This window comes from Patiria miniata, unplaced genomic scaffold (genome assembly GCF_015706575.1).
Source record: "Patiria miniata isolate m_02_andy unplaced genomic scaffold, ASM1570657v1 HiC_scaffold_20, whole genome shotgun sequence".
In the NCBI taxonomy this organism is placed as follows: Eukaryota; Metazoa; Echinodermata; class Asteroidea; order Valvatida; family Asterinidae; genus Patiria; species Patiria miniata.
In genome coordinates, this window is record NW_024037059.1 from 5,953,709 (window position 1) to 5,978,100 (window position 24,392).

Consider the following 24,392-nt stretch of genomic DNA (forward strand, 5'->3'; position numbering starts at 1 on the left):
AGACAAGAATGCGACAACTATCCGGACATCTCGACAGTGTAAAGATAAAGGGCCGCAGATTTGGTGCACAGAATCAACTTTGCGATTTGTCATTAACAAAGTTAGGCTTCTCATGTTGACATATTCAATGGATGTGTTTGAATTTATAGGAAATTAAAATGTACCAATATACACGCGTTCCAGAAACACCACCCCTCTCCCTTTCACTGGTAAAATGCATCTGGAAGTTTTGGCATTGTCGATACCGTATTTCAACGAAAATCAAATATCAGAAGGCCGTTTTGTAAAGTACTTTTCAGATCCCAGTTGTTAAACCGACGTAATGGGTGAACGTTTGGCTGTTTTCTATATAGTCAAATTTAACTACAGTTTCAGAGTAAACAGTGCTCGTAAAAAAAACATGTTTTCTCCAATGTGTTCATTGATTAAACAGAGTTGCTGTCAACGGATTAACCCTAACTCGTAGCATGATTTACTAGGAACCATACCCATCCTGGCAAATTCCAACACCATTTTGGAAACTGCACACATATATTTCTGACTTTGATTCTGGAGATGTGCCAACCCAATGTAAAAGACTGTCAGTTTTAGGGGTACTGTACCCATCCTGACAGATTTGATGGGTTGAGTTCTGTACTACGTTCATGGTCAGGATCTATAGTTGTGGTAAACAATTGTCTTTATGTGCATGGCCTATCTTCCATAAATATACGTTTGCTGTAGGATAAAATATCTAACTGCATAACTATTGTTCCTAACCATATTTATGGTTAGGAGGTATAGTTATTGTAATCAATGTTGTGTGTGCATGATCTGTCTCCCATAAATACTGGCGGTAGGATTGATTACTTTTCTGTATGTCGAGTATTGAAGTATGATAAGCATTGTATCTGTGCTGGCATTATTCCCTAATTTGATCAATTTCTCATGTCAGTGAAAATTCTAATCAATTAGTCACCAAGATTCAAGTGATTGCATTACCCATGTGCCTGGATCATGGAGCTCACAATCTGTCTCAATACCTTAATTTTTTCCCCATTCCCCTACCCACATTAGTAATTACTACCGCGTTAGTGGATAAATCAAAAGTCCCAAAAAATTATATCAAAATTCACGATCAGATAAAAAAAAGCCGGTTTGTTCGGAGGGTCATCCACTGAATTGCAATGGGAGAATTATGAATGAAGCACCGGTTCCCAAGCATGTATCTGAATTCCCAATCAGTACGTGATAATGATGAATCACGGAATGTAAAATCCAGACGCGCTCGAACGGAAACAGGTTCTTTTTGGAGGCGGGAAGGTGAATTGAAAATTGCTGTATAATTATGCTCCTCACGCGATGAGCGATATTAAAAAGTGACATCAGCGAAGCACGCTGTGCAAGGAAAATTATGACTAGAGAAAGTTCACCTTTGGGTTGATTTTTTTTTTTAGTTTTTCCTTCTGTCTTTTTTTTTTATTCATCCTGTAGACCTACATGGGTATATTTGTCAACCATTTATAACCCCACTCCTGTGGAAATGATGGAGGGGGTTGGAGTATCTGGGCATATTTAGGATCTGAAGTATCTGTAGTGTGGTCAAGAGTCCGAGATGAGAGATAGCCAACCGGTCCCCCGGTTTCCCCCATACGATACACCGCGTGAATACTCAATGAGACACGGATAAAACAACACGGAGTTGTCAACGGACCGAGCAGAGCGCGCATTCGTTGCGGGGAGGGACGCGCCGTCGTACGGCGGGGCTGGCTCGCTGCCGGCGCGAGTCACACCGGTAATTTGTTAGACGACACGAGGGGGGACCATCGCGAGAAGTCATCGGGAACACGATGAATACATTCATGAAGTACTTCCAACGGTCATTTATCATATCAACGCAGGAACGTGGGCTCTTGTGCTCTGTTGCTCAGCTGAGATTCTCTCCTTCTTCTTTTTTTATCATGTTCACATCTCCAGTTCAGTGAAAAATCACCGAAATAAGGTCATGTATAGTGAATCCTTTACACTGCTACACGTTAGCATTTTAGTACGGTACCAAGCTAAGACAGTTACCGTTGTTGAGGTTTTTCTTTAGTAAAGTTTCTCAAAAGCCGATTCAGAATCAGTTTGTTTGTGCAGACATCATGTTTGTCCAAATACCGCTTAACGTTAAATAAGTTCGTCCCGATACTTCAAAAAAAAAAAAGCGTTTAACATAATTACGGCTGAAGGGGTCGACCCTGTGTTAGAACCCAAGTTGTTTGCATGGGTATAACCGCCACTTGATATAGAGGTAGACTGCTTTAAGAATTCATAACCCTTAGGCTATAGCAAGACTTGTACTTTTTGTACGAGCGTTTGGATATGAAAACAGAAAACAGCACCGGCTTCCAACCGCAAAGATACCGACCGGTTTGTTCGCTCCGGCCGGAGCAACGAACGCCGACCAAATTAGTTTTGGGAGACCCTTTATAGACGAAGGGGGAAAATAGCTGGACAAGACTCTTATTGGGATGTGAAGGGTACTGAGCGGTGTCTTCTATGATGGGATTTGGTTGACTTTAGTCAAGTTGTATTGTCCCTCCTGAAAGGGGTAAAAATCAACTTCGGAGACCTGGGGACCTGGGATGATGTCTTGATCGTGTTAAGGGCGCTGAAGTGGCATTCTTTTGTCGGGCCGTGGAGTGGGAGATGAGGGGATCAGTGTAAAGATTGCCTGTTGTTGTTGGTTTTTTGTTTGTTTGGTGGATGAAGAGAACATCGATAAAGATGCGATCATGATTGGGGGCTGAGCTTGGTGGGTTAAATGCGCCAGGAGCCCGGGGATGAAGATGACTGTAACCCGCTAACCAATCACCATCATCATCATGATCATCATCACGATGATCATCATCATCATCACAACCGTATCGTCACCATGATGGCCGCAACCAACACATTGCAAAACACCCCTGTATATCCATACCACTACTCCAATAAGTCCGATACAACACAATGCTCATTTAACACTACAAGTGCAGAATCATCCAGATCAACATTTAGTATCACCATCATCATCACCATTCACCAATATCACCACCAAAATCACCATTACTACCACAGTCATCACCACTGCCATCCTCAAATCTCCACATCATCAATGACATCGTCATAATCATACTCACCACTGTCTACCTCATCGTCGTCACCATAAAGACTATGTCCAAATTAAAATCGAAACCGAGGCTCTCATTGCTCTCATTTATTATTGTTTCATCCTCACTACAAATAGAAAACTGGTGCCCTCGGTTTCGTTCCTAACATAGAATTCGGCTTTAGAATGGGAAAACCTTTTCATTTAAAAAACGAAAAATCACATTAAATTTTCAAGAATTGAAGAATAGGAAAAAAACAACCTATACGATTGTGTGAACAGTGCCGGACCATTTGGGATTGGGTGCAGTGTATGTTTATCTTTCATGGTCATTAATTAAAGTTAGACGACGTTAAGTGTTGTTGTGACCTATGTACCCTTGTAGAATAAATTATGAAACGGACCGCTTGGGAGAGAACATAGACTTCGGCTCATTAAACGTATTCGAGTTGGTATCTTTGGGGACATTTTACGTGCTTTTGGTCACGTATAATCATGATAATCACAATGCCCTCAGATCTTGTGAAATAGAAAAACCATTCAATTCATTTTCGATTTTCAATTGAACGGTACAGGAGTGCCAACAAGCGATTTCAGTAAAGATAAAATGAAACGAAGTTGAGTACGAAATATAAAAACATAAAGTCCATTTCTGAAATTCATAGCAGATATATTATATTTTAAAGAGATTAAAGTATTAGGAACAGATTTTTTGAAAATTAAGTTTGAATTGAGTTTGAGTTTTAATATCTCCAAGAAGAAATTGATCTTTTGGGGACTTCTTCGTGTTTGTCATGCTAGTTTTAAGGCAATACTCTTGCATATATGTTGAGGAATTTGGCGTCTTAAGGTTGAAACTTTTTTGTTAAACAGAAAGACACAAATATATCTGCAATGTGACCAAGGAAAAATCTTGTGGGAAATAGAGCATAGGCCTATTAGTTTCCTGAACAATAACGAGGGAGTTAAAAACTGCATAATCGGAATACTTTGAAACTAAACAAAAGGATTATAGGAATGCAGTATCAGTTGTATAATGTTATGGTGAATATTGAGGGTACCCTTTTCCATATACCAGCATCATCGCTATAAACTGTTGACATTCTTCAACTTAAAAAATAAGATGAGTGTTTATCCCGTTCTATATCATACATTACATATTTTGTCTTCTTTTTCAATGAATCACCCAATATGCCTTAAAACGAATACAATCGTCTCAAACAAAGCGTCCGATTTTGTACTATGCGATGGATCTCGTCTTCCTGAAACGAAAAATCAATCACTGGGGAACGTTTAATAGTGTTTTTTTTCTTTGCTTTTGAGCTAAGAGAATCGGGACGCTCTGTGTATGTGGACACGAGTTATCATTATTGTGTGCTTGTTGATTCGACATGAATGCCATTTATCATCTTAATTACTCGTGCTAGCATTTAGTCGTTATTCTGCCTTACCGCGTGGCCCGTATGTCATGCAAGCGAAACGGCCCAAACGATCTGCCCTGCTATCGGTATAACTTTCACTTTTCAAGACCGAAAGTGAAATTTGGGAGTTTTGAAAGTCAATTCTAAACCAGTGTGTACATGTAAACCGCTGTTGAAATTGGGCGGGTAAACAGCTCATTTCCATATAGAACCGCCTGCTCTATTTGGATAAGAATGTTTAACAACTCGCCACTCTGTTTGCGTTGCAAATGTGGGCCGTGTGTGTAAAAAAACAGTGCAGCCTTTAAAGTTGTCTAAGATATGCAAATCGGCAAATTTATTGCTGGAATTCCTTTCTTGTTCGTCGTATTAATTAACTGGTGTCCTGCAGACTGACAAAGGCAATTTTCATCATTAAAACATCAAGAACGGATTTTTCTCTTTGTTCGGCGCCATATTTTAACTCCTCCCCGATCGATCGAGCGTAATAAACGATGGCCCAAACTTTCCCCGCTTAAATTTTTCTTAGATTCGTTATGCAAATTAGTGGACTAAATTATTGCCCTTTCCATGTTTAGACAACCGTTTAAATGACTCTGGCCACACAATGGACACGTGTTGAAAACATGTATGTGCTTGTTTTCTAGCTCCGCAACACCCCCCTTTTTATGCTGGGAACGGAAAACAAATACAAATTGTACCAAGTCAACACATCCGTGCAAATCCCGATCGTCATATGGTTTGCATTACCCACCCCTAAAACAGGTCCCGATAAAGAGGAGGAAAATATGAAATTAAACAGAATAAAATAAAAATGCCGCTACAGCCGGCAGACCCAGTTTATCAACCGGTCGATTGGAACTTTTATTTCATTTTCCTTTTTCATTTTTCCATGTTCACAGCTGTTCATATTCCGTGCATGGGCATAGATTACTACTGAAATTCGATCAATGTTTTTATTAATTGGTTGTTTAAGTTGGGAGTTTTAAGCTGAAGTTTTTTTTCCCCTGGCATGTTGAACTCCCACCACGCCACACAACTTTTTGCGAGTTTTTTTTTCAAAAGCGTTTTCCTGCAGGCAGCGTGCAATGCACTGGCAAAAAGTGCAAGTTTATCTCCGACACGCGCCGCGAGTCGCCGGTGAAGGTTGGGTCTGCTGGCGTCGATGGGGGCGCTATTGATAGCCGCGGTGTATGACTCGCTCTTCCCCCCCCCCCCCCCCCCCCCAAAAAAATGGCAAAGTCCTGGGATCTAAGACAATATCAGCACGTTTTGTTGTCGAGTCCAACACAAGTTCGCCACAACTCAACTCAGAAGACAATCACAACTCCATTTACAAGTCCAGTCACAAGCAATACTGCATGAACAGTTACAAAGAACTGCTTTTGTCGCAGGTTATTTTGATGGCTTGTGACTCGACTTGAGGCTTGTGATGGACTTTTGATTTACTTGTGATGGACTTTTGATTTGCTTGTGATTGACTTGTGATTGACTTGCGATTGATTTGCGATGAACTTGTGATTGACTTGTGATGGACTTGTGATGGACTTGTGTGAGGGGCTTGCGATGGACTTGTGATGGACTTGTGCTTTACTTGTGATTGACTTGCGATTGACTTGTGATGGACTTGTGATGGACCTGTAATGGACTTATGTGAGGGGCTTGCGATGGACTTGTGCTTTACTTGTGCTTTAGTTGTGATTGACTTGTGATGGACTTGCGATGGACTTGCGATGGACTTGTGATGGACTTGTGATGGACTTGTAATGGACTTGTGTGAGGGGCTTGCGATGGACTTGTGCTTTACTTGTGCTTTAGTTGTGATTGACTTGTGATGCACTTGCGATGGACTTGCGATGGACTCGTGATGGACTTGTGATAAACTTGTGAGGGGCTTGCGATGGACTTGTGATGAACTTGCAATCGATTCAATAATCAGTTCTCCATATGCAGATAGAACTGAGAAACCCTGATAACCAACAGAGAAAGCACGCAGATTAACCAGAAATTTTGAAACACAGATGCTAAAATATAAAAGAAAAAATAGATACCTGATTGAAACTGAATGAAAAAAGAAGATATTTTTAGCCCCTGCTCGAACCGGACACTTCATTTCCAATTATGCAAATGACTCCTCACTTCTCTCCCTCTTCGTCAACGGTAAGACCAGGCGCCTTTCCCTCCCGACCACTTATCTGATAAAACAAGCGGAAAATTGATGTCATTTGCTCGCTGTTTTGTAGCCATAATCGCGCGTCTTAAAAGCTGGCCATGGGCGTGCATAATATGGCAGGGGGCAATTTGCAGCATCTCTTGGGATACCGAGGGGTTTTCATCCAAGGGAGTGATTAAGAGAAAATAGACCGCGGGATCGAGGTTCACAGACCGGCCAGTCGATCTGATTGTCTCGTGATATGCCGCCTAATATAAATACTTCTCAATCCGTAACACTGCTTTTCCGTTTTTAACATCCTTTCATTTAAGGTGCCCTGCCTGTTAATGTTAAACCCTTTCCCTAGAAGGCATCCACTAACCTCCTTAAGAATATCACCTTCGCCCCTGCTAGACAAATGACAGGATGATTTTGTATTAACTTGCCTTCGCACAAAAGACACTTCACCCTTACACACTGGGTTTGACGCTCCCAACAAATAGACCATCTGTAAACGCGGTAACCCCTCTCAGACCCCACATCAAGCCTCTCACCATATAGACAAATTACTTGATGATAGTCTGCTCTCAGTTTTTTTGAAAACTGGGAAATCGATCCTTCTCTCATCTTTATATAAAAGCAGGGGTGAATGTGATGTTAAGTTTCCCCAACGCCTGTTTAACAGTCGGCATCTTAAGAGCAACTCATTCGGTGACGGCGCTCTGCCACCGCGGGCCGGTTGGCTCCTGGTCGCGTGTCTCCAAGTGCCTGCCGTGGAACGCTCCACCGTTAAACAGTCACGACTATCGCAATCTCGGACGAAAACAAAAGAAAGAAGACATCTCGGCTCGATCAAACCCATAATCTTCATTGCAATAATTACTCGCTACGGTACTCTTCATCATCTTGCGGCAGTACAAAAAGTGTCCACGCTGCCTGTCTGGATGATACTACAGAAAAAACTGATTAAAAAGTCTTTCAAGTAATGACTGCTTGTCGGAGTAGATTAGTCTGGGCAATCTCCCTAATTTCGGTTGTTTGGGGGCCGGGGTCGGCTGTGAATCGGGGAGTACTTTTTGCAGTTGCCCCTCTTGGATGAGAGGCCCTCTCTACGTTGTCGCTTCCAATCACTGCCACAGACTTCAGACTGGGCGACTTGTTGTCCCCGAGACCTAGACTTGTTGTCTCTACGAGGGGAAGAGGGGAGAGAAAGTACCAACAAATAATTAACCAACAAAAATATCAATCTCGGTGGTGTTTTGAGAGAGGAGAGGAAAGGAGAGGTGTACTTTTGTTCTCATTGCCCAGTTTGTAATTTACACTCTAGCTAGGCTGATCATGTAGCGATTATACACGGGTCTCTCAAGTGCGTGAACATGGGGTTGGGGAAGGGGAAAACATGGGCACTTGCTAGAAATGGCGCCCAGCCTGTCGACATTATTGAGCCTTTTTTTCTGTGGATGGGTTTTTTTCATCATTGAGGTTTATGACGATGACATGATATCACTAGCCGGATATGAGACTCGCGAGTGATATTTTCCGTAGGAAATCAAATATCGGTGATTAAAAACAGAGCTCATTAATCCCAAACTGTCAAATTAACACTTCATGTGCAGTGCTTGGGAGTATCTTTTTGTAGGTTATTAATTTCTGTCTTTTTTTATTGCATCTTTTTTATGGGTGTTACAGACTACCTTAATTTTCATTACGTCTTACTAAATCCTATCATAAACTTCAAGTAACCTTTATCAAAGGTCATGTTTAACATATTTTACATATTTCTGAATCAGCCAATAATCGTTGAGGTAAGATAACCCCTTTTGCCAGGTTGTGAATATTCTGATTTCTTATTGGTCACCAGGGTGGGCAGGAGGGCAGCGATTGGCTAGCATGCAACAACGTCACGACGCGGACGGCAGGTGCCTCGTTTCAGGTCTGGTTTCACTTTTTTGTTTGTTTATTTTTTCCTTTTACTTTCACTTTCTTGCGAATTTAGCAAAATCTTAACAATAACAAGGGCATTTCTTGCATAAATACTACTAGTGTTGGCTAGAAGAACAAAGAAAAGAAATCGTGTACAACGTTTATGGGATTTTGGCTAGAAGAAGAAAAAGAAGAAAAACAAACTAATCAGAACAAAAACAATGCTTTACCAGATCTTGTCATGAACAACTTAAAACAAAACATGTACCTCTATGACCCGCAATAGCAGTGTGATATATAAAACAATCCCTTAAGCTTGATCTTTCGCCCGATGCCTCGGTAGCCAGGTCCTCAAGACGTGAAGGAGGGTGGTTGGCCGGTGAAATTGATGAGATCTTTCGGGGGGCCGATCGTGAAAAAAAAAGACGCACTCGTGGTTGCGAGCTAGCTGCGGAATTCAGCCACAGATTAGCGAGTTGAGCAATTGCTACCGGCATACGGAGGGGGATGGCGGCGCGGATACAACAGATTTGGTTCGAAATTGAGTGGCAGAATGTCTTTTTTTTTTGTCTTTTACACTCTCCACTCTGTCTTTCTCTCTCTCTCGTCCTCTCCTCAAGAAAGTGAGAGAAGTGTTTTCGGGGGACTTTGGCACTGAATAATATCACTTGCGTATCAAGAGGTGGTAAATTTGCTGCGAAGAAGATGATATCCCGACGGACACGTTGCAGAGTCGTGGCGATTTACCCATCCATTTATTCCACAACATTTATAATTTCTGGACAGGAATGAAAAATACAGAATATTTTGAAAACAAGGTGAAGATGGGTCCATTTTAAAATACGAACACAACTGAATCGTGCACATGAGAATGTTTTGAGCCCTCCCTTGCATAAGCCACACATCATATTTTAGACGGAAACCAAAATGTAGTATACATTGATTGTACTGCAGCCATGTTTGAGGTGTGTGCTTTTGTCCAACAGGGATACGCATGAGTATAGGCCTCCCGTGCAGTCATTGTTAATGAATGAACATAACAAAACACACCCCAAAGATGGCTGTCGAACGCAATCCATCTATAGGCCAACTTTGGAGTCTGGTTGGACAGCCTCTTTATAGCTTCTTTATAGACCATTATCATGTTGCGGCCATCCTGATTTTTCCCCATTCAAATCAACGTAACCAAAGCGAGGCTGGAAGGAAATATAGTCTGGTTCCTTTTTGCACAAAAACCTTATCATGCAGTACTGTTATTTTGATACAGGGAACATGACTGAAATGGTGGCAGCGTGATAAAGGTCTATAGCATCTTTTGTTCGAACCTTGACCAGTTTCCGGACACGTTGGGACATCACCATGTGCGAGTTAATTTTTTAACTGCCCCATCAGCATAATTTGTTAAATGGCCCCGCGGTTCAATGTGCTGGTGTGAATAAATGCCTGGCTGTAAATTGATTTTCGATTTGTCACAAAGCAGCCGTCGAACGCCTGGCGACAAGTATTTTCCATTCATTGGAATCGGCCGGTCGGTCAGTCCATGTTTAATAATTATTAGATTATGGGTCCGACATATGGAACAAAGACATTGACTGGAGCGGGGTTTGAACCTGCGAGTTCCAGAATACCCTTCCGTTGCTCTACCAACTGAGCTAATGTTGGCGGTTCTCCAGGGGTTTTTTTCAAGGGACGCTAGTCAGACGCCATAAACCCGTGTAATACCATGTAGCCATGGAACATGCTCAAAGTCACGATGCTAGCAACATTAGCAGTGTTGCAGATCTGGTAAATGACATTTTAAAGTCGAAAAGCTCTTGCTTGACTTTCACTTTTCATGTTTCGCTAAGTGGAACAAAATGGCTCACCAGCTGTATCACTGACTTCGCTTGTGGGCCATAAACACCCTAAAAGCCCGCTGAAGTACCGTTAGCTCAAACAAGCAAACAGGTTTTTTATGGTGTGGTTGCAAATTTGTCCAGCATTCCCCAGAAGCGAGTGTAGATTGAGCTGGTTTTTGCCGTCAGACATCCAAAAACACTCTTGCCTACACCCAGCCATTTGTTTAACAGCAGACTTGTCGGGCCCGCCTAATCGTATTCCCGATTCCCCTAAGAGCCAGCCACTCCAGATTATGTAGACCACAGAGCCACCTTACCCATTACCTACCCCATATGTAGGCCACGGAATAATTACCCAGCCAGAAAAAAATGATGGAGAGTTATAGACAGATAGCACATTATTCGCCGGATGGCCGTTATTATACCGTTCTTTCCTAATTCCGAAGGCACGACCATCAGAAACATTATCGCCGGGCGTCGTAACCAGGGAACCCATGAAAGGCACCTCACAGCTCACCCCAAAAGCCCAGCCGGGCCGAATTGGAATGTCATATTTCGTGTAATAGGGAGTTGTTCCGCTTTATATTTATGTGCTTTGATGACACATTATAATCGAGGCTTTATATTTACTGGACCAGGCAGAGAGGAAAGGGGGAATCGTGGCTTGCTTGGCAGGCCAGGAATTGTCACTTTGGAAATCGGTTGTCCAAAAAAGGACGACCTGAGTAAATGAGGAACGTCTGTCCTGTCCCGCGCTAGGGACGGGAAAGGAGATGTGTGGTCTACCCATTAGAAATAATTAGTGATAATGGCCCGTTGGCTATGGCAGCGTGTTACGTATTAAATGGAACAACTTGTTACACTGACCCAGAAAAAAGAGACAAGCTAGGATACTCTTTGAATCCTCGGACTGTCAATATTCAACTACAGTCAGTGTGGCTAGCTCTGCGGCACGTTATGTCCATTTTTCATGGAGAAAATTGAAAAAAAGACAAGAAAACAACAATTTTGAATCTGGAGATACTGAGTCTTCAGTCACACAAAAGGACAAGTATCAACTGACGTCTTTATATATAGTTGAGGATCATTATTGAAAATCATAATCCACAGAATTTTGAAGTCATTTCAGTTGAAATAAATTCAGGGAACCAGAAATGAACACTATTTGAGCTTAGTTTTGAATAATAAATGTAAATGTTTTTAAAGCTAAATCTATCAACTCATCGTTTTGATTTGTTAATTTATTAATTTATTTTAATTAAATTTTTGCTTTGAATCAGTCAGTCCGTCCTTTTGTCAGGCTTTTGTCATAAGCTTCTATATATGTGCTTCTCATGATCTTCACAGATTATTGAATTGATATACCTGATTATTATATTTTGGCATATTTTCTTGCATATAGTCTTGGTATCGAGGTTGTAGCGCTGAGGAAAATAATACTTTTGGCATTTCAAAAATTCTGAAATCGTCAAGCGGGAAAGTTTTCATGTTTTCACTTTTCTTGAAGGACGGGGAGGGGTTGCGAAACGATGTTAATTGTAAAACGTTCTTTTTTAAGCCTTAAAAACTAAAATGTCTGGTTACATCTTACTTGATGATCAAATACTGCCAGACTTCGTCATCGAATTGTTGGCCATATCTTGCCCAACTATACCTTTGACCTGATTAGGGAGTTTGTCCCCTTTTTTTTCAGAGCAGAGAACCATTTTAAAATGATCCAAAAACCATGACACGGGTTGTCAGTTTTTGTATGTCAACACTCGCGTCCCCAAACGAAGATCGATGTCGCCGCGACTCACCCAGCAAACACGGCAGTTCCATTCCATCACGTAATCCAAGAAGCGATTTGCCAAAAAACAAAAAAGTCGGCTGACTTCCGGCGACACGAGACCGGTCTCCCGTCCGCCAGACACACACACAAGTCATGGACCCAGCGTCCGGGGGCCGGGACGCGGGGCCCGTGACTCGGCGGACGGGAAGCTCCACGCTCCGTGATCGCTAGCTGGTGGCTTGACGGCATTGTTCCGCACTGTCTCGCCCCGCAATTAATCACCAGCACTTCCCTCACGTTTCTCTTCCACTCTCTTCCTAGCCTCTTCTTCGTCGTGATCTAGATTCCATCTCCTTCCATCCTCCACATCTCAGACCCACCCCCAACCCCCCCCCCCCCCTACCCATCTGGTGTCACCCGGTCTAAATTGGGGGTGCATGCTTACGCATCCAATTAGAACCAAACCGATCCAGTTTTACTCATTTTCGTTTTTACTCGTCAGCACACGGGTGCATTAAAACGTCTGCTTGACCGGATTTAGCTGGAGTGAGTACCGAGTCAAGGCGCTATCGTGACAACTGTTTAGTCTGTTAATTGGTCGCACTATCTCGTTATTTATGGGTTCGCTACATTGTCAGGTTCTGCGTTTCTGAGGTGGCTAGAACACTTGCGAATTTTAATTGGTTTCGGTCACAAAGGTGGGAGGATTATTTCTTGCCAATTATACGAAATACACTTTTAATTGCTAATGCAAAAAAATAAGAACTTTTAGGGTTCATCTGCGCAATTTACAACCATGTTTCCAAGAATGGCACCATCAACGCGTTCAGTCCCGAAAATTTGAACAAGAGAAAAATGCAATTTCTAACTTTTTTTCCTCAAATTCGAGAAAGCGAATGCAGAATTCTAGGAGCTTTCTGTTGTAAATTCCGATTAAATGGTGAAAGGGAAATCTCTTAAAGTCAGCAAAACAGTGTCATTATTGTGAACTAGAATTCGCGGTGGCTGTTTCCTTGAAGAACTTACATTTTCGTAATCATCCAACAGCCACTGTTTCCTGCATCTGACCATGACCCTGCAAAGATAGATTAAAACTACTTTTTCCTACTTCAATTCCAAAGTCCCAAGAATTAGACGTTGTTCTCTCCACCCTTCAAGTTTTTTCTTTTTCTTCCCCGAAAAGCGAAGGCATGAACATCCACCCGAAGACGGTAAACAAAAACTGAAATGACGATGAGGCAATATTAAAAATAAATCACCGATTTTAGCATATATTAATTTCCCGAAAACATGGGGGAGATCTTTGTACTTGTGAGGCTGTGTGTCGGCGGAATAAGGACATTAATTATACTTTAAAAGATTGGAACCAAAAAAACCTTGGTCATTTATCAAGGCCGGCGGTGACATATCCCGGCAGTAGGGGCTTCGTAATGGCCCAGAAATCTCGGCGTATGCATGTCATGCATGTATACCCTGCTAGTCTGAGCAGTGTGCTAGCAAGGCGACCGGTCCCATCCAGGCCGGGGCTGGGTTAGTGTTTAGATGGGGAGGGTTGGTGGTTGCATATCGGTAAAAAGAGAAGGACCCGTTAAGATAACATAAGGTGCTCACTTCGACGGTAAATGTAGCGAATCGCGGAGTCCGGGGAGAGGTGGGAGGAAGACAGAACACCCCCAGCGGTCGGTACGGGCTTGTTGGCTGGTTAAACAAGCATCGCAGACCGGTGCTTTCATGGTACACGGACCTGAATTGAATTTAAGAATGATTGAACGATGCCGGTACAGTTATAGGAAAAAGAAGAGAGAGTGATACGGATACAGTCAGGGAAGACAAAAAAAATATCCCGGTTTACGGGGAACGCAGGCCGCGCACGCCGTTTGCAGCGCCGAGCGCGAGCCCGTGAGTTATGCCGGTCGGGAGGGGAAAATCATGATGAATCCGTTGCCATCACGCAGAGGAAATATTGTGATGTTCCTGACTTGTTTATTTTTGGGCAAGGCTAAGATTGATGGGACTACGGTCCCGAGGTCTTCAGTCATCCACGGCACGGGGAACGAAACGAACGAGCCAAGGCCAAAACACGCAACCACGAGCTGCCGTCGTGTAGTGGCATACAACTCAAAAATTAAAATGATCGATTTGCCAAATTTGTCTGAAACCGAAGACGTTCATAGCAGAGGAAAGGACTGTTAAAGTATTTCAATTATGGTGGTCTATATAGACCATTACATGAAGCAAAGAATTGGAAAAATTATGTAGTTAAATACTAAATTGATGGAATATAGTAGCTCATTGATAATGGCATATGGGAAAATTCTGTTCCAAACCAAAATATTAGCCATTTTTTTGTAGAAGAATTCTCAACCTATTTTTTGGTCTACTATTTGTAGCTTTTATCCCAATTTTGGAACGTATTTGTTCTTTGTGTTCTTTGTTTTTATTACCATCATTAAACAAGTGATTTTCTTTCAGAGGGGAGCGGAAATGGCAAACTTTTACCTCATATTAAATTTCGAGAAACAAAACTGGGGCCTTTGGTATACGGTCCCCAAATTGCTACGTGTGAGCTTATTGCCAAAGTTTTCAGCGAATCCGATTCAAGAGAAACGACTCTCAGAAATGAACATGATTTGACGGTTTCTCATTTCCCGGATCTTTGTATTGACATTTTAACATAAAAACCCAAATGAAAGAGTTAAATCTTCATGTTGTATTTCTTCATGTAACGAGTTTGTAACTCTCCTTTCTGTTTCCCCGCAGGTGCCTCCTTTGTAGACTTTGACGAGAACAAGCGCACGCGGACGGCTTACACCCGGGGCCAGCTCCTAGAACTGGAGAAGGAGTTCCACTTCAATAAGTACATCTCCCGGCCTCGTCGGATCGAGCTGGCCGCCATGCTGAACCTGACCGAGCGACACATCAAGATCTGGTTCCAGAACCGCCGCATGAAATGGAAGAAAGAGGAGGCCAAGCGGCGGCCCAGCGGCGGCAAATCCGACAAGGAGGAAAGCGAGGACCTCAAGCCCGACCTCAAGTCAAACGGGGACTCGTCCTCGGACAAAGAGGAACTCTCGTCGGAGAAGAGCCCTCTGTCGCCCGGCAGCGACCAGGCACTGCAGGGGGTCAAGGGGGTGGACGCCTTCTCGCCCTCTACGTCACCGCGGAGTCTGAGCATGACGGCTGCGCACCCAGCAGAACATCTCATCGTCAAGTCTTTCTGACAATGAAAGAGGACTCCTTTTAAAAATACGAAAATTTGACAAGAATGTGGAAACATTTTGCGGGACTGGAGCTGCTGCATTCGCAATATGAACTGCCCCCTTCCGTCCAAAACCAAGCACATGTACGTGTGCAATGTGCACGCAGCCGACCCAGTGACGATTGTGAGTGAACATAAGAAAAGCGCGGGAAAATCAGAAGCAGACAAAAAAGTGTAGCATCTCGCCGCAAATCGGAGTCGCACTGGAATGGCTGTGGCTATGAGCGTATACACCTTGTGTACTTGTACGAGATGTTGATGCGAGATTTGCAATGGTTACCGTCTATCCATAGCCGTAACAGCACAAAGTGGCAGCCAGATTTGCTGATAGTTGCTGGGACTGTAGGGTGTTATCGTGATTCATTCAAATTCTACGCAAACTGTCTCCACTTGATGATGTCATCAACTAAAATTGAATCTTGAACCACCAACTAAAACCCGCCGACACTCGATACTCCCCACCCTTCGTGTATAAATCCATCCAGATGTTTTGAGTGTTTAGTGTCTTTTATAACATTACGAAGTATGATATAACACCATGTACAGCGCTCGGTTGTATTAAGGCATGTGATGCCGATTCTAAGCCAAGCATACACACTATGGCTGCATAAAGCAAACCTTATTATTAAAGTGCTTGACCTTTAAGCTGATTACGATCTGCCAAACGAATCACAGAGAAAGTAGTTTCAAGTTTCCACCCAGATAATTCAACCCCTTTGCCATTCTTCAACGACTGTATCTTGTACTTAACATTTTCCTCTCCTCTTTTCTCAAAAACAAATTAATATACTTTCCCTGTACACGTTCCACATACCTTCCCATAACTTCAACCTCGTCAGCCTTAATTAAAATCCACCCCCCCCCTGTCACTTCACCCGTTCCACACCCCTTTTTTGAACCTCATGCAAAATGGCCCACCCGTGGTTGTAGCCATCTGACCCTACCATCGAGATTTCCTGTGTTATAATGCCGACATCATGTGTTCATAATGATCAACGAAGACATTTCCTATTGTGGTGAAGGGGGGGGGGGCCAAGAAGTGGAGGGGGGGGGGTAAACAGGCATTTGCTGTGTTTTTCTACAAGATTTTCCTTTTGGGGGGGGGGGAGTGGCCCAAGAAGGGGTTCGGACCCCCAAATTTTCCCGTAGATCCGCACACACACTGCAGTTTTCCTTTACGTCATTCACAAATCTTGCAAGTAACCTGCCCTCGCTCTGCGCACCCAATCGCCATTTTGGAATTCAAAACGAGGCTGCCTTGCAGTATGCGAAGCATAGACACTTCCACATTGACCATGTACGTTGCTCAGCTGTTGCATGATAATCCATTCAAGTTGCCATGACTTTCATCCCAACAGTTCAAGGGCTGTTAACTGTGTCTGTGAATTCACCTACGGAATCCCTCAATGACCACCTCTCATAAAAACAAATCATGCATATTCCGACTTTCAGCTCTGAAACGTCCTCTGTGTTCATTCACCTACGTACAGCTCTAACTATATATACAGTATTATGTGTTGCTCGGATTTCTTCATTTTCCTAAAGCGTTGATTTGAAAATGTGTCGAAATCGCTGTTCTTTTTCATTTTTCGTTTTGTTTAGAACATTATTAGCACAACTTTACTCAGACGTGTCGACGATAAGCGTTACCGAACAGCATTAATCATTAAATAAGGAGTACATTTAATGTCAGTACTTAAGACGGAAACTAATTGTTAATATTCCAAGCAGTTTATGAATAATTGTTCTTTAATAAGGAAAATGGACATGGACTCGTGTAGTATCAACAGTAATTATACATGTAACCAATTCCTAATTTCCCGATGGACGGTGAGAACATAAACCGAAACACGCCTGGTTCTTTTTAGTAACACCTCTCTTTTATTCTCTTCACACGGCGTGTCTGCAACTTCTCGCAAGCAGTTCTCGCCACCATGCAGAGCCTCAAATTTCATCTCAGTTTCGTATTGTTAAAACGAAAAACTTGATTCGTCGGGGGCCCAGTCACTCGTAGAAATGTCAATGATTTTATTTTCGGTGTGAAAATTAATTTGTGGGACCCCTTAATTACTATTGTGACTCAGAGCTTTTGTGGATACTCGTACCGACACTGTGTTTGGTAAGCTGGGCAAAATTTCTTGAGTAAGGAAGGAGACTCTTACATCACTCAAAACTTTGCGTAGATAAAATGTTAGACTTTGAAGTTCAGGGAAATGTAACATTTGAAAGGGGAAAATGAATAGAATTACACAATGTACATGAATATCGAACATAAATCAGTCAAAACATTCACCTATCTCCTGAAAATTGAAAATTGAAAAATACTTATCTTTGTGGCAATCTTACTAAACTGATTTGTACTTATACTGTGCAACATACAATCTCCGTTGTGTTATCGTCTTCTATATACGTGCCAAAAAGTTCTCATTTTTTACGTAGCAAATCAACTATCAGTATGTTATTGTTTGTTCTTTTTTTTTTTAAATACAATCTTCGGTTTTGAAGTTTATGAAGTTTTGTATATGGACTGGTCCGATTGGACTATTTTTAGCCCATGACGTCATTGCATATATACAAGGCAAACATCACCGAGTCAGCATTATTGTAGTGACAAAGTCGTATTTGTATTATATCTGTTATTTTTGGTATTACGTCACAATTGGGGTTTAACTTAAGTATATACTTTTATGTGTCTCACGCTTCTGTACATAGAACGAATATACATCTAAATTCCACTCCATTTTTTTTTACCACTGGACTTTTTTTTTAAACAAGATGCGAGTCTTTGCTCGTAACTTTTTCCTGTACAAACTTGAATCAGAATTTACCAAAGATTAAAATATGTAAAAATAAAACATGGAATCTCGTGTAAGTTAGTTCTCGTTGGTCTTTTGAGCGGACCTGTCTATTCCGGCCATTCTTTGCTTTGTCTCTTATGTTGTGTTAATAAATACCTGTTCATTGCGGCCTTGAGATGTTGCCGCTTGGTATCCATCGTCAAGACTATTATATCGCACTGATCAATTATAAAACAGGCATAATTACACCTTCATTTCCATTGATCAATTTACTTAAAATATATCTTTATTTGAATTTGCTTAATTCAAACAGAAAATCTAATCCCTTTAATAAGGAATCACAATTTATTTTTCTAATAAAAAATTGATAAAAAGAGATTCTTAATATGAAACGAATGATTTCCAAATTGCATGAATCATAGTGATCAAACAGTAACGAACTCAGTATCGGGGGGGGGGGCAGTTTGGTTATTGTTTAAATAATGTGAATGTTTTCGTCTCTTTTGTGCCTGCATTTTCTTCTTTTTACAAATTCTCGACATTTCTTAAATTAAACATTTCCAAAATACCGGCAAGTTCTGTGAAATCATATTGAAATAACCTGCAAAGCACAAACACAACCGTTTGTCAGTGATAATTCAGTCGAGAAATAATCGTACTCTGAAACACTTATTGATGGGATCAATTGATATTGATAATTAACCTGACATCTTCGCAGTTTCGCAGCCTATACTTTGGTGCAACAGGGGCGGATCCAGGTTTGAATCAAGAGGAGGGGGTGGGTAGCTGCCAACGGAGCGGGGTTTAGCGGGCATTTGGTACCTTTTTTGCATGATTTTCCCAATTATTTTGCAGCCCAAGAGGGGGTTAAATAACCACCCCTCCCCCGTAGATCTACCACTGTCCTACCATTTTGACTGTGAAATGGAGTTCTATTATCTGAATTATAAACAATTTCTTTTTGACCATAAAGTACCAATGGCCAGCTTCAGACCCCCCTCCCAAGTAGTACTTCATGAGTTAGTGTGGTTTCGTTTGTGTAATCCGTCCATCTACTCGTTGGTTGGATTTAGTCTCACGGTGGCGCTGTTTAAAAAAAATCAGCCGAATTCTCACAACGATTGTACACGGGCAGTCTTTTTTTCTCTCTCTCAGACTTGTGTAAACAGAAATGATCTCTCTGTGTGTATGACTATTGTACATAATAAATAAAGATGTCAGAATGTGTATTCATTGTGTACTTGTCTGATTACTTGAAGTGCATTTCTCCGTCACTGTACTTTATCATCCCGCTTTTGGGGATATAATGGGCATAATCCTTCATTAAGACCAAGAATTAACAGCTTGTTAATGCGTCTGGGTATACAATTATCTGAATGAGACCTGGATCTGGGTACACTTAACCAGGGATGGAAGCTATCCAACCCTTCCAAGTTAATTCTCATCTAGACGGAGTATAGACACCGCATTGGCAGTGTTTAATTTCCGATGTGAGATGTATCACAGCGTCGTTTGGGATGGAGTGGCCCAAATTAATTGGCAGAGCTTACGATCTGGCACTCCCCCCTGGCAAAAGCACGCTGGGTGACACGTACCCGCACTCCAGGCACAGACGAAGCACACTCAAGATCGCACAACTCATGTGAAGAAAAAATAAATCATTTTTTTCGGAGTTGAACCAAAATTGTGTCTACCCATGCTCACTTCCACTCAACAGGCATGAGATCTTAGTCTGAAATCAGACATTTTAGATCCGGAGACTTTTGTGTAAATTACAAAGGATGCCATTATGGGCATAAGAAGCACAAAAACATTTCACCGTGTCTGATTCTTAGATTTGTTTGCTGGCACCAGAGGGCCAGCCTAGAGTCATCTTTGTATCTGATTGACTGACTAAATACCACTTGTATCATATCGCCGGGCAGTGCTATCGCATAGGATTACCCGCGTAACACCAATGAATGGGCTAAATCCGGCCAATTGCATGTGTAGACCAGATGCATGACAAGACTTACAGTGAATATCCACTCTGAAAATTGTTTTGTTTTGCGCTTTTGGCCCAGCTTTACTAGCTTTTAGTATTGTTTTGATCAAACTGACAATCACATCCCTATATGTCTCATGTGTTATTTTGGGTGGGATCGGGTGATTTTGACAATCGGAGCTTCTCTTCCAGTTTGTTCGAAACCAATGTTTATAATTTCTCGCAGTCGTTTTCTTTTAGGGTGCCCTCGTGTTGCCTTACCGTGTCGCTGCGGTAACCCACCGTATTGTCACTGAAGACATGTACCTTAGGTTGCCGTTAGCTCGGCTGAACGTCTCGAAGCATACACTACGACCTTTAACAGTAACATAAGCGTTTGCTATGTACAGAAAGAGAAGAACTGCATTATTCCTCGTAGTATGCAATGCTAGTTCTTAAAGGACAAGACCATGCCCATGCAGCAATATTAGATAATGATCCTTCTCCCCTCGCGAGCAATGTATAAGCAGCAGAAATCTAGAAAAAGCGCTGTTTGTATTAACGGTAAGCTCATCTGTCGTATCAGCGGATATTTTACCATTCATAAATCACTCACAAAACAACAGAACTGATTTACAGCAGCGGCCCACATACAACTGCCACCGGCAAATCACGCGTATTCACCCGCTGACCAACTGGTGCACTGCGCCGCCTAATCGCGAATCACCATAAAGCCATGATTCCGTACGGGTACGGATATCAAATAACTCTTCAACATTCTTGAAATTGCTTGAAAAAAAATGATAATAAATCAATGACATTGAATCAAAAACGAATACTAGAGACATGTAAAGTACCATAAAACACAACACTAGATTTTCAGTTTGAAAGAAGAATATACTATAGCCGAAATTCATTAAATAATTTAGACCTACATTTCCATAACACCGTCATCAAAATGGGATTTCGGCGATAATGAAAAAAAATATGACGGGATCTTTTTTTTTTTTTTAGGGGAACTCATTATAACAAGTCCTTCCTCTAGTCTAGAGTGGCATCTAGTTGAACTTTGTCTCCTGCTGGCATGGCAAATCTCGTCAACCCGCCAAATATTGTTTCAATATTTTCCCCTTTCCCGTCCGACCAGTTTGGAGGGTTACTCCATCGGTCGCGGGCTGCTTTGATCCTTCACCGCGCCGGGCTTTGAAGTCTGCCGGCGCTGGATCCGGTAGGGGCCCTTCATTCCGCGGCTCGCCTAGCCGCTGCTGGCTGGCTGTGTCGTGCGTGGTCTGCTACGTGCGTGCGTGTGGGAAGAACCCCCGTGCCTTAGTATTGTCAGTATTGTCTTTTCGTACACGGAACCTGCTAGGGACCTCGTCACAGCCGGCAGTTATATAAGGGAGAAAATCAACGCCGTTTCCCGCCTAGCTATGCATACAAGTGCTGAGATTTCACCTGTTTTATAATTAAAATCCGACGCCCCAACAAAATAGGGAAATAGTGAAGTCACATCCCCGGAACAAACTTAAACACAAACAATCATAGAAGTTCACTCTCGTTGGCGGTGACGGCAAAATTCTAGTTGAAATGGACACAAGGCCTGATATTGAAATCATGTTCAAGAGATTGCTCGAGAGCAGAGCAAAATCATCCTATCAAAATGGTGGTAATATCGGGGCATGGTCATTATTTCTCGTACAAAGAACAGTAGCCGGACTGCTGGAGTAAAGTGCTGAATGAATACTATACAAGAACCTGTATTGTTCCTGGCATTATTTGGGAAAGTGTTTGTTAAAAGCCAGTCGATGTCAACAACTACTTCAAGAGAGTCGTATCATAATTATATTGTTAGCTTGTTACTTTTTATTTTAGCAGAAATAAATCAATGAGATTTAAAAAAAAAAAAAAAAAAAAAAAAAAAAGAACCAATGGCTTGCGCAGTGCATCACTATAAGTAGGCAACGCAATACAACATCACAGACGCGCAACTCTATTTGCCTTCCCGATAGCAACGATTTTATGAATAGATATAGTTTTGCATTCACATTAACAGTCAAGTAAGCCGAGCGATACTCCTTATACTTAAACTGATTTTCGTTTGAGTTTAACCATTTTACGAGCGTGGTCCATACATAAGTTAGGTTTAAAGGTGTAGGATAGAGACTTCATTCTCAATTTTTTTTTTTTTAGTAATGTTTAACTTGTTTGTACTTCGTTATTTGTTTAAAATCCAGCATGGTTTTCTTAACCAACAAGACCAGTCCGGTCGCGTAACTTAATTGAGGCGCATGGTGGCGCTGTTACACAATTACAAAGAAACGTTAAAAAGAAACCGCGTAAACCGCAACAGAATGACACAGGATACTCGATGCTATCTCGGCAATAGTGCTTGTCATATTTATAACTACACCTCGTTAATGATGCTTGCACGGATGTTTATTATAGACAATTGTAATTTGATATGGTGGTGCAACGTGGTGTAAAATAATGCAATAGGGCCTACGTGTATTTTGAAAACGGTACATTAATCTCCTTACTTTTTGCTGTATAGGCCTATGCTTTCTTAATGTCTAATCAGAAACAACGAAAAACCAAACACGACTTTTTTAGTACAAACAAGCACACACAAATAGCGAAACACATTTCACTCTCTTCTAACTGTGTTGTAAAATTTGATTTATTTAAACGAAGATAAACAGATTTCGTGTTGTCATTTTTTTCACACCACCTCACCCTTCGAGCATCAAAATAAGCTTTACACGTATTTGCCTGAAGTATTTTAAAGTGATTTCAGTTTGCCGACAGAAAAAAAGGAAGAAATACAGGAAAGTTCGCTCATCCCTCTATAGCAACCAAAAACTTGAGCAGATGACAAAGTGTCTTGAGGCGTGGACGGTGTGTTTGCAAAACAATCTCAGGCTTTCTCAAGCTCCCCAAAATATTAAAAAGGAGTGTCGAAAATTGGAAGTAGTGGGAGATAGAAAAACAAAAAGCGAATGTCAAATGTAGCACTTATACCGTGCTGGTAAGAAGGCTTTGCGGCAGTCTTTTAATCTTTCTCAACAGACACTTGTATATCCTGTCAGTATCCTCATTCATTTACACTACTAATACAAAGAAAAAGCCCGCCAAATAAAAACTCTCCCGCCAAAAAAAAATTGGAAGAAAAACAAATAACACAACAGAAAAGATCTTATGGCACGTTCGACGGTGAAAACAAAAGAGAAAGTCGCGTTGGAACAAACGGCTATTTCGGTACCAAACAAAACGAGCAATTAATCAACACATTTCGTTTTCTGTAATTTTCAAAACCAATATGGTTTGGCGGTGTCGAGTACTTATCACCCCTCTCTCGGCGAAAAGTGGTCGTCCTCTCACACCGAAAGAAAAAAGGGAGGAAAAAAACACAACTCCAGTGGATAAATTGGCTTGCCCCGGCGGGGCTGGAGTTTGCAGAGGGCAATGGTTCGGTAAAATTCTGTCTCATTTATCTTAGAGGGATCGTGAGTTGGTTCCAATGCGGGCGCACAGAGCCGCGGGGCCAACGCCGCGCCGGGTCTCTCAGGCTCAGCAAGGCGAGCCGAGCGCGGTGTGACGGCCGTGCGCGCCCCGGCCGCTACGCGCTGCACTGGGGCGAGATCGCTGGTGCGTGCATCGCTCCGTGATTGTGTTTCGGTGCTTTGACGCCCGGGCCCGGGCTATGCTTTCACAGCTCCGTTCTGACTGTGATTTATTGTTTTAAGATTCGCACAATACCAGATTCTTCCTTTTCCCCATTGTTGACCGAATGCAACACCGTCATCCACGAAGTAAAAAAAGGCGCAGGGAAATGAATGGAGTCGTGCAAACGGCTGCATGATCATGTATACATTATCTACCCTACTCTCCATTATCGTCAGATGATATCTTTCAAAATGACACAACATTGAAACCAAATCTTGTATTGATTTTAAACCTCGTGCATAGGGCGATAGGTTTCCAACACTCGACTCGCGTCTTTGGTAATTGATTGCAAAATAAATGAGGAAGTGGCGTCTGTAGGGCGCCACCACTGTTCGCAGTTGATTTTCTTCAGTCGTCAATGCGGTATCTTCATCAAAGAGCGCTTTCAATTCGGTCTGTAACTTAGCACGAAAAAGTTCTTTAAAATTGCTT

General features: G+C 42.0%; 1 protein-coding gene across 1 annotated transcript in view; it reads left to right on the forward strand.

Annotated features, from left to right (window-relative positions):
- LOC119728716 (homeobox protein Hox-A5-like) overlaps positions 1 to 15,575 on the forward strand; it is a 34,196-nt gene extending 18,621 nt beyond the window's left edge. Inside the window, exons 2-3 of the mRNA XM_038201054.1 lie at positions 8,547 to 8,618; positions 14,978 to 15,575. Of these exons, the coding sequence (XP_038056982.1) occupies positions 8,547 to 8,618; positions 14,978 to 15,438 (533 nt within the window). The 3' untranslated portion in view covers positions 15,439 to 15,575. The remainder of the gene's footprint in view (positions 1 to 8,546; positions 8,619 to 14,977) is intronic.
- The last annotated feature ends 8,817 nt before the right edge of the window (positions 15,576 to 24,392 follow it).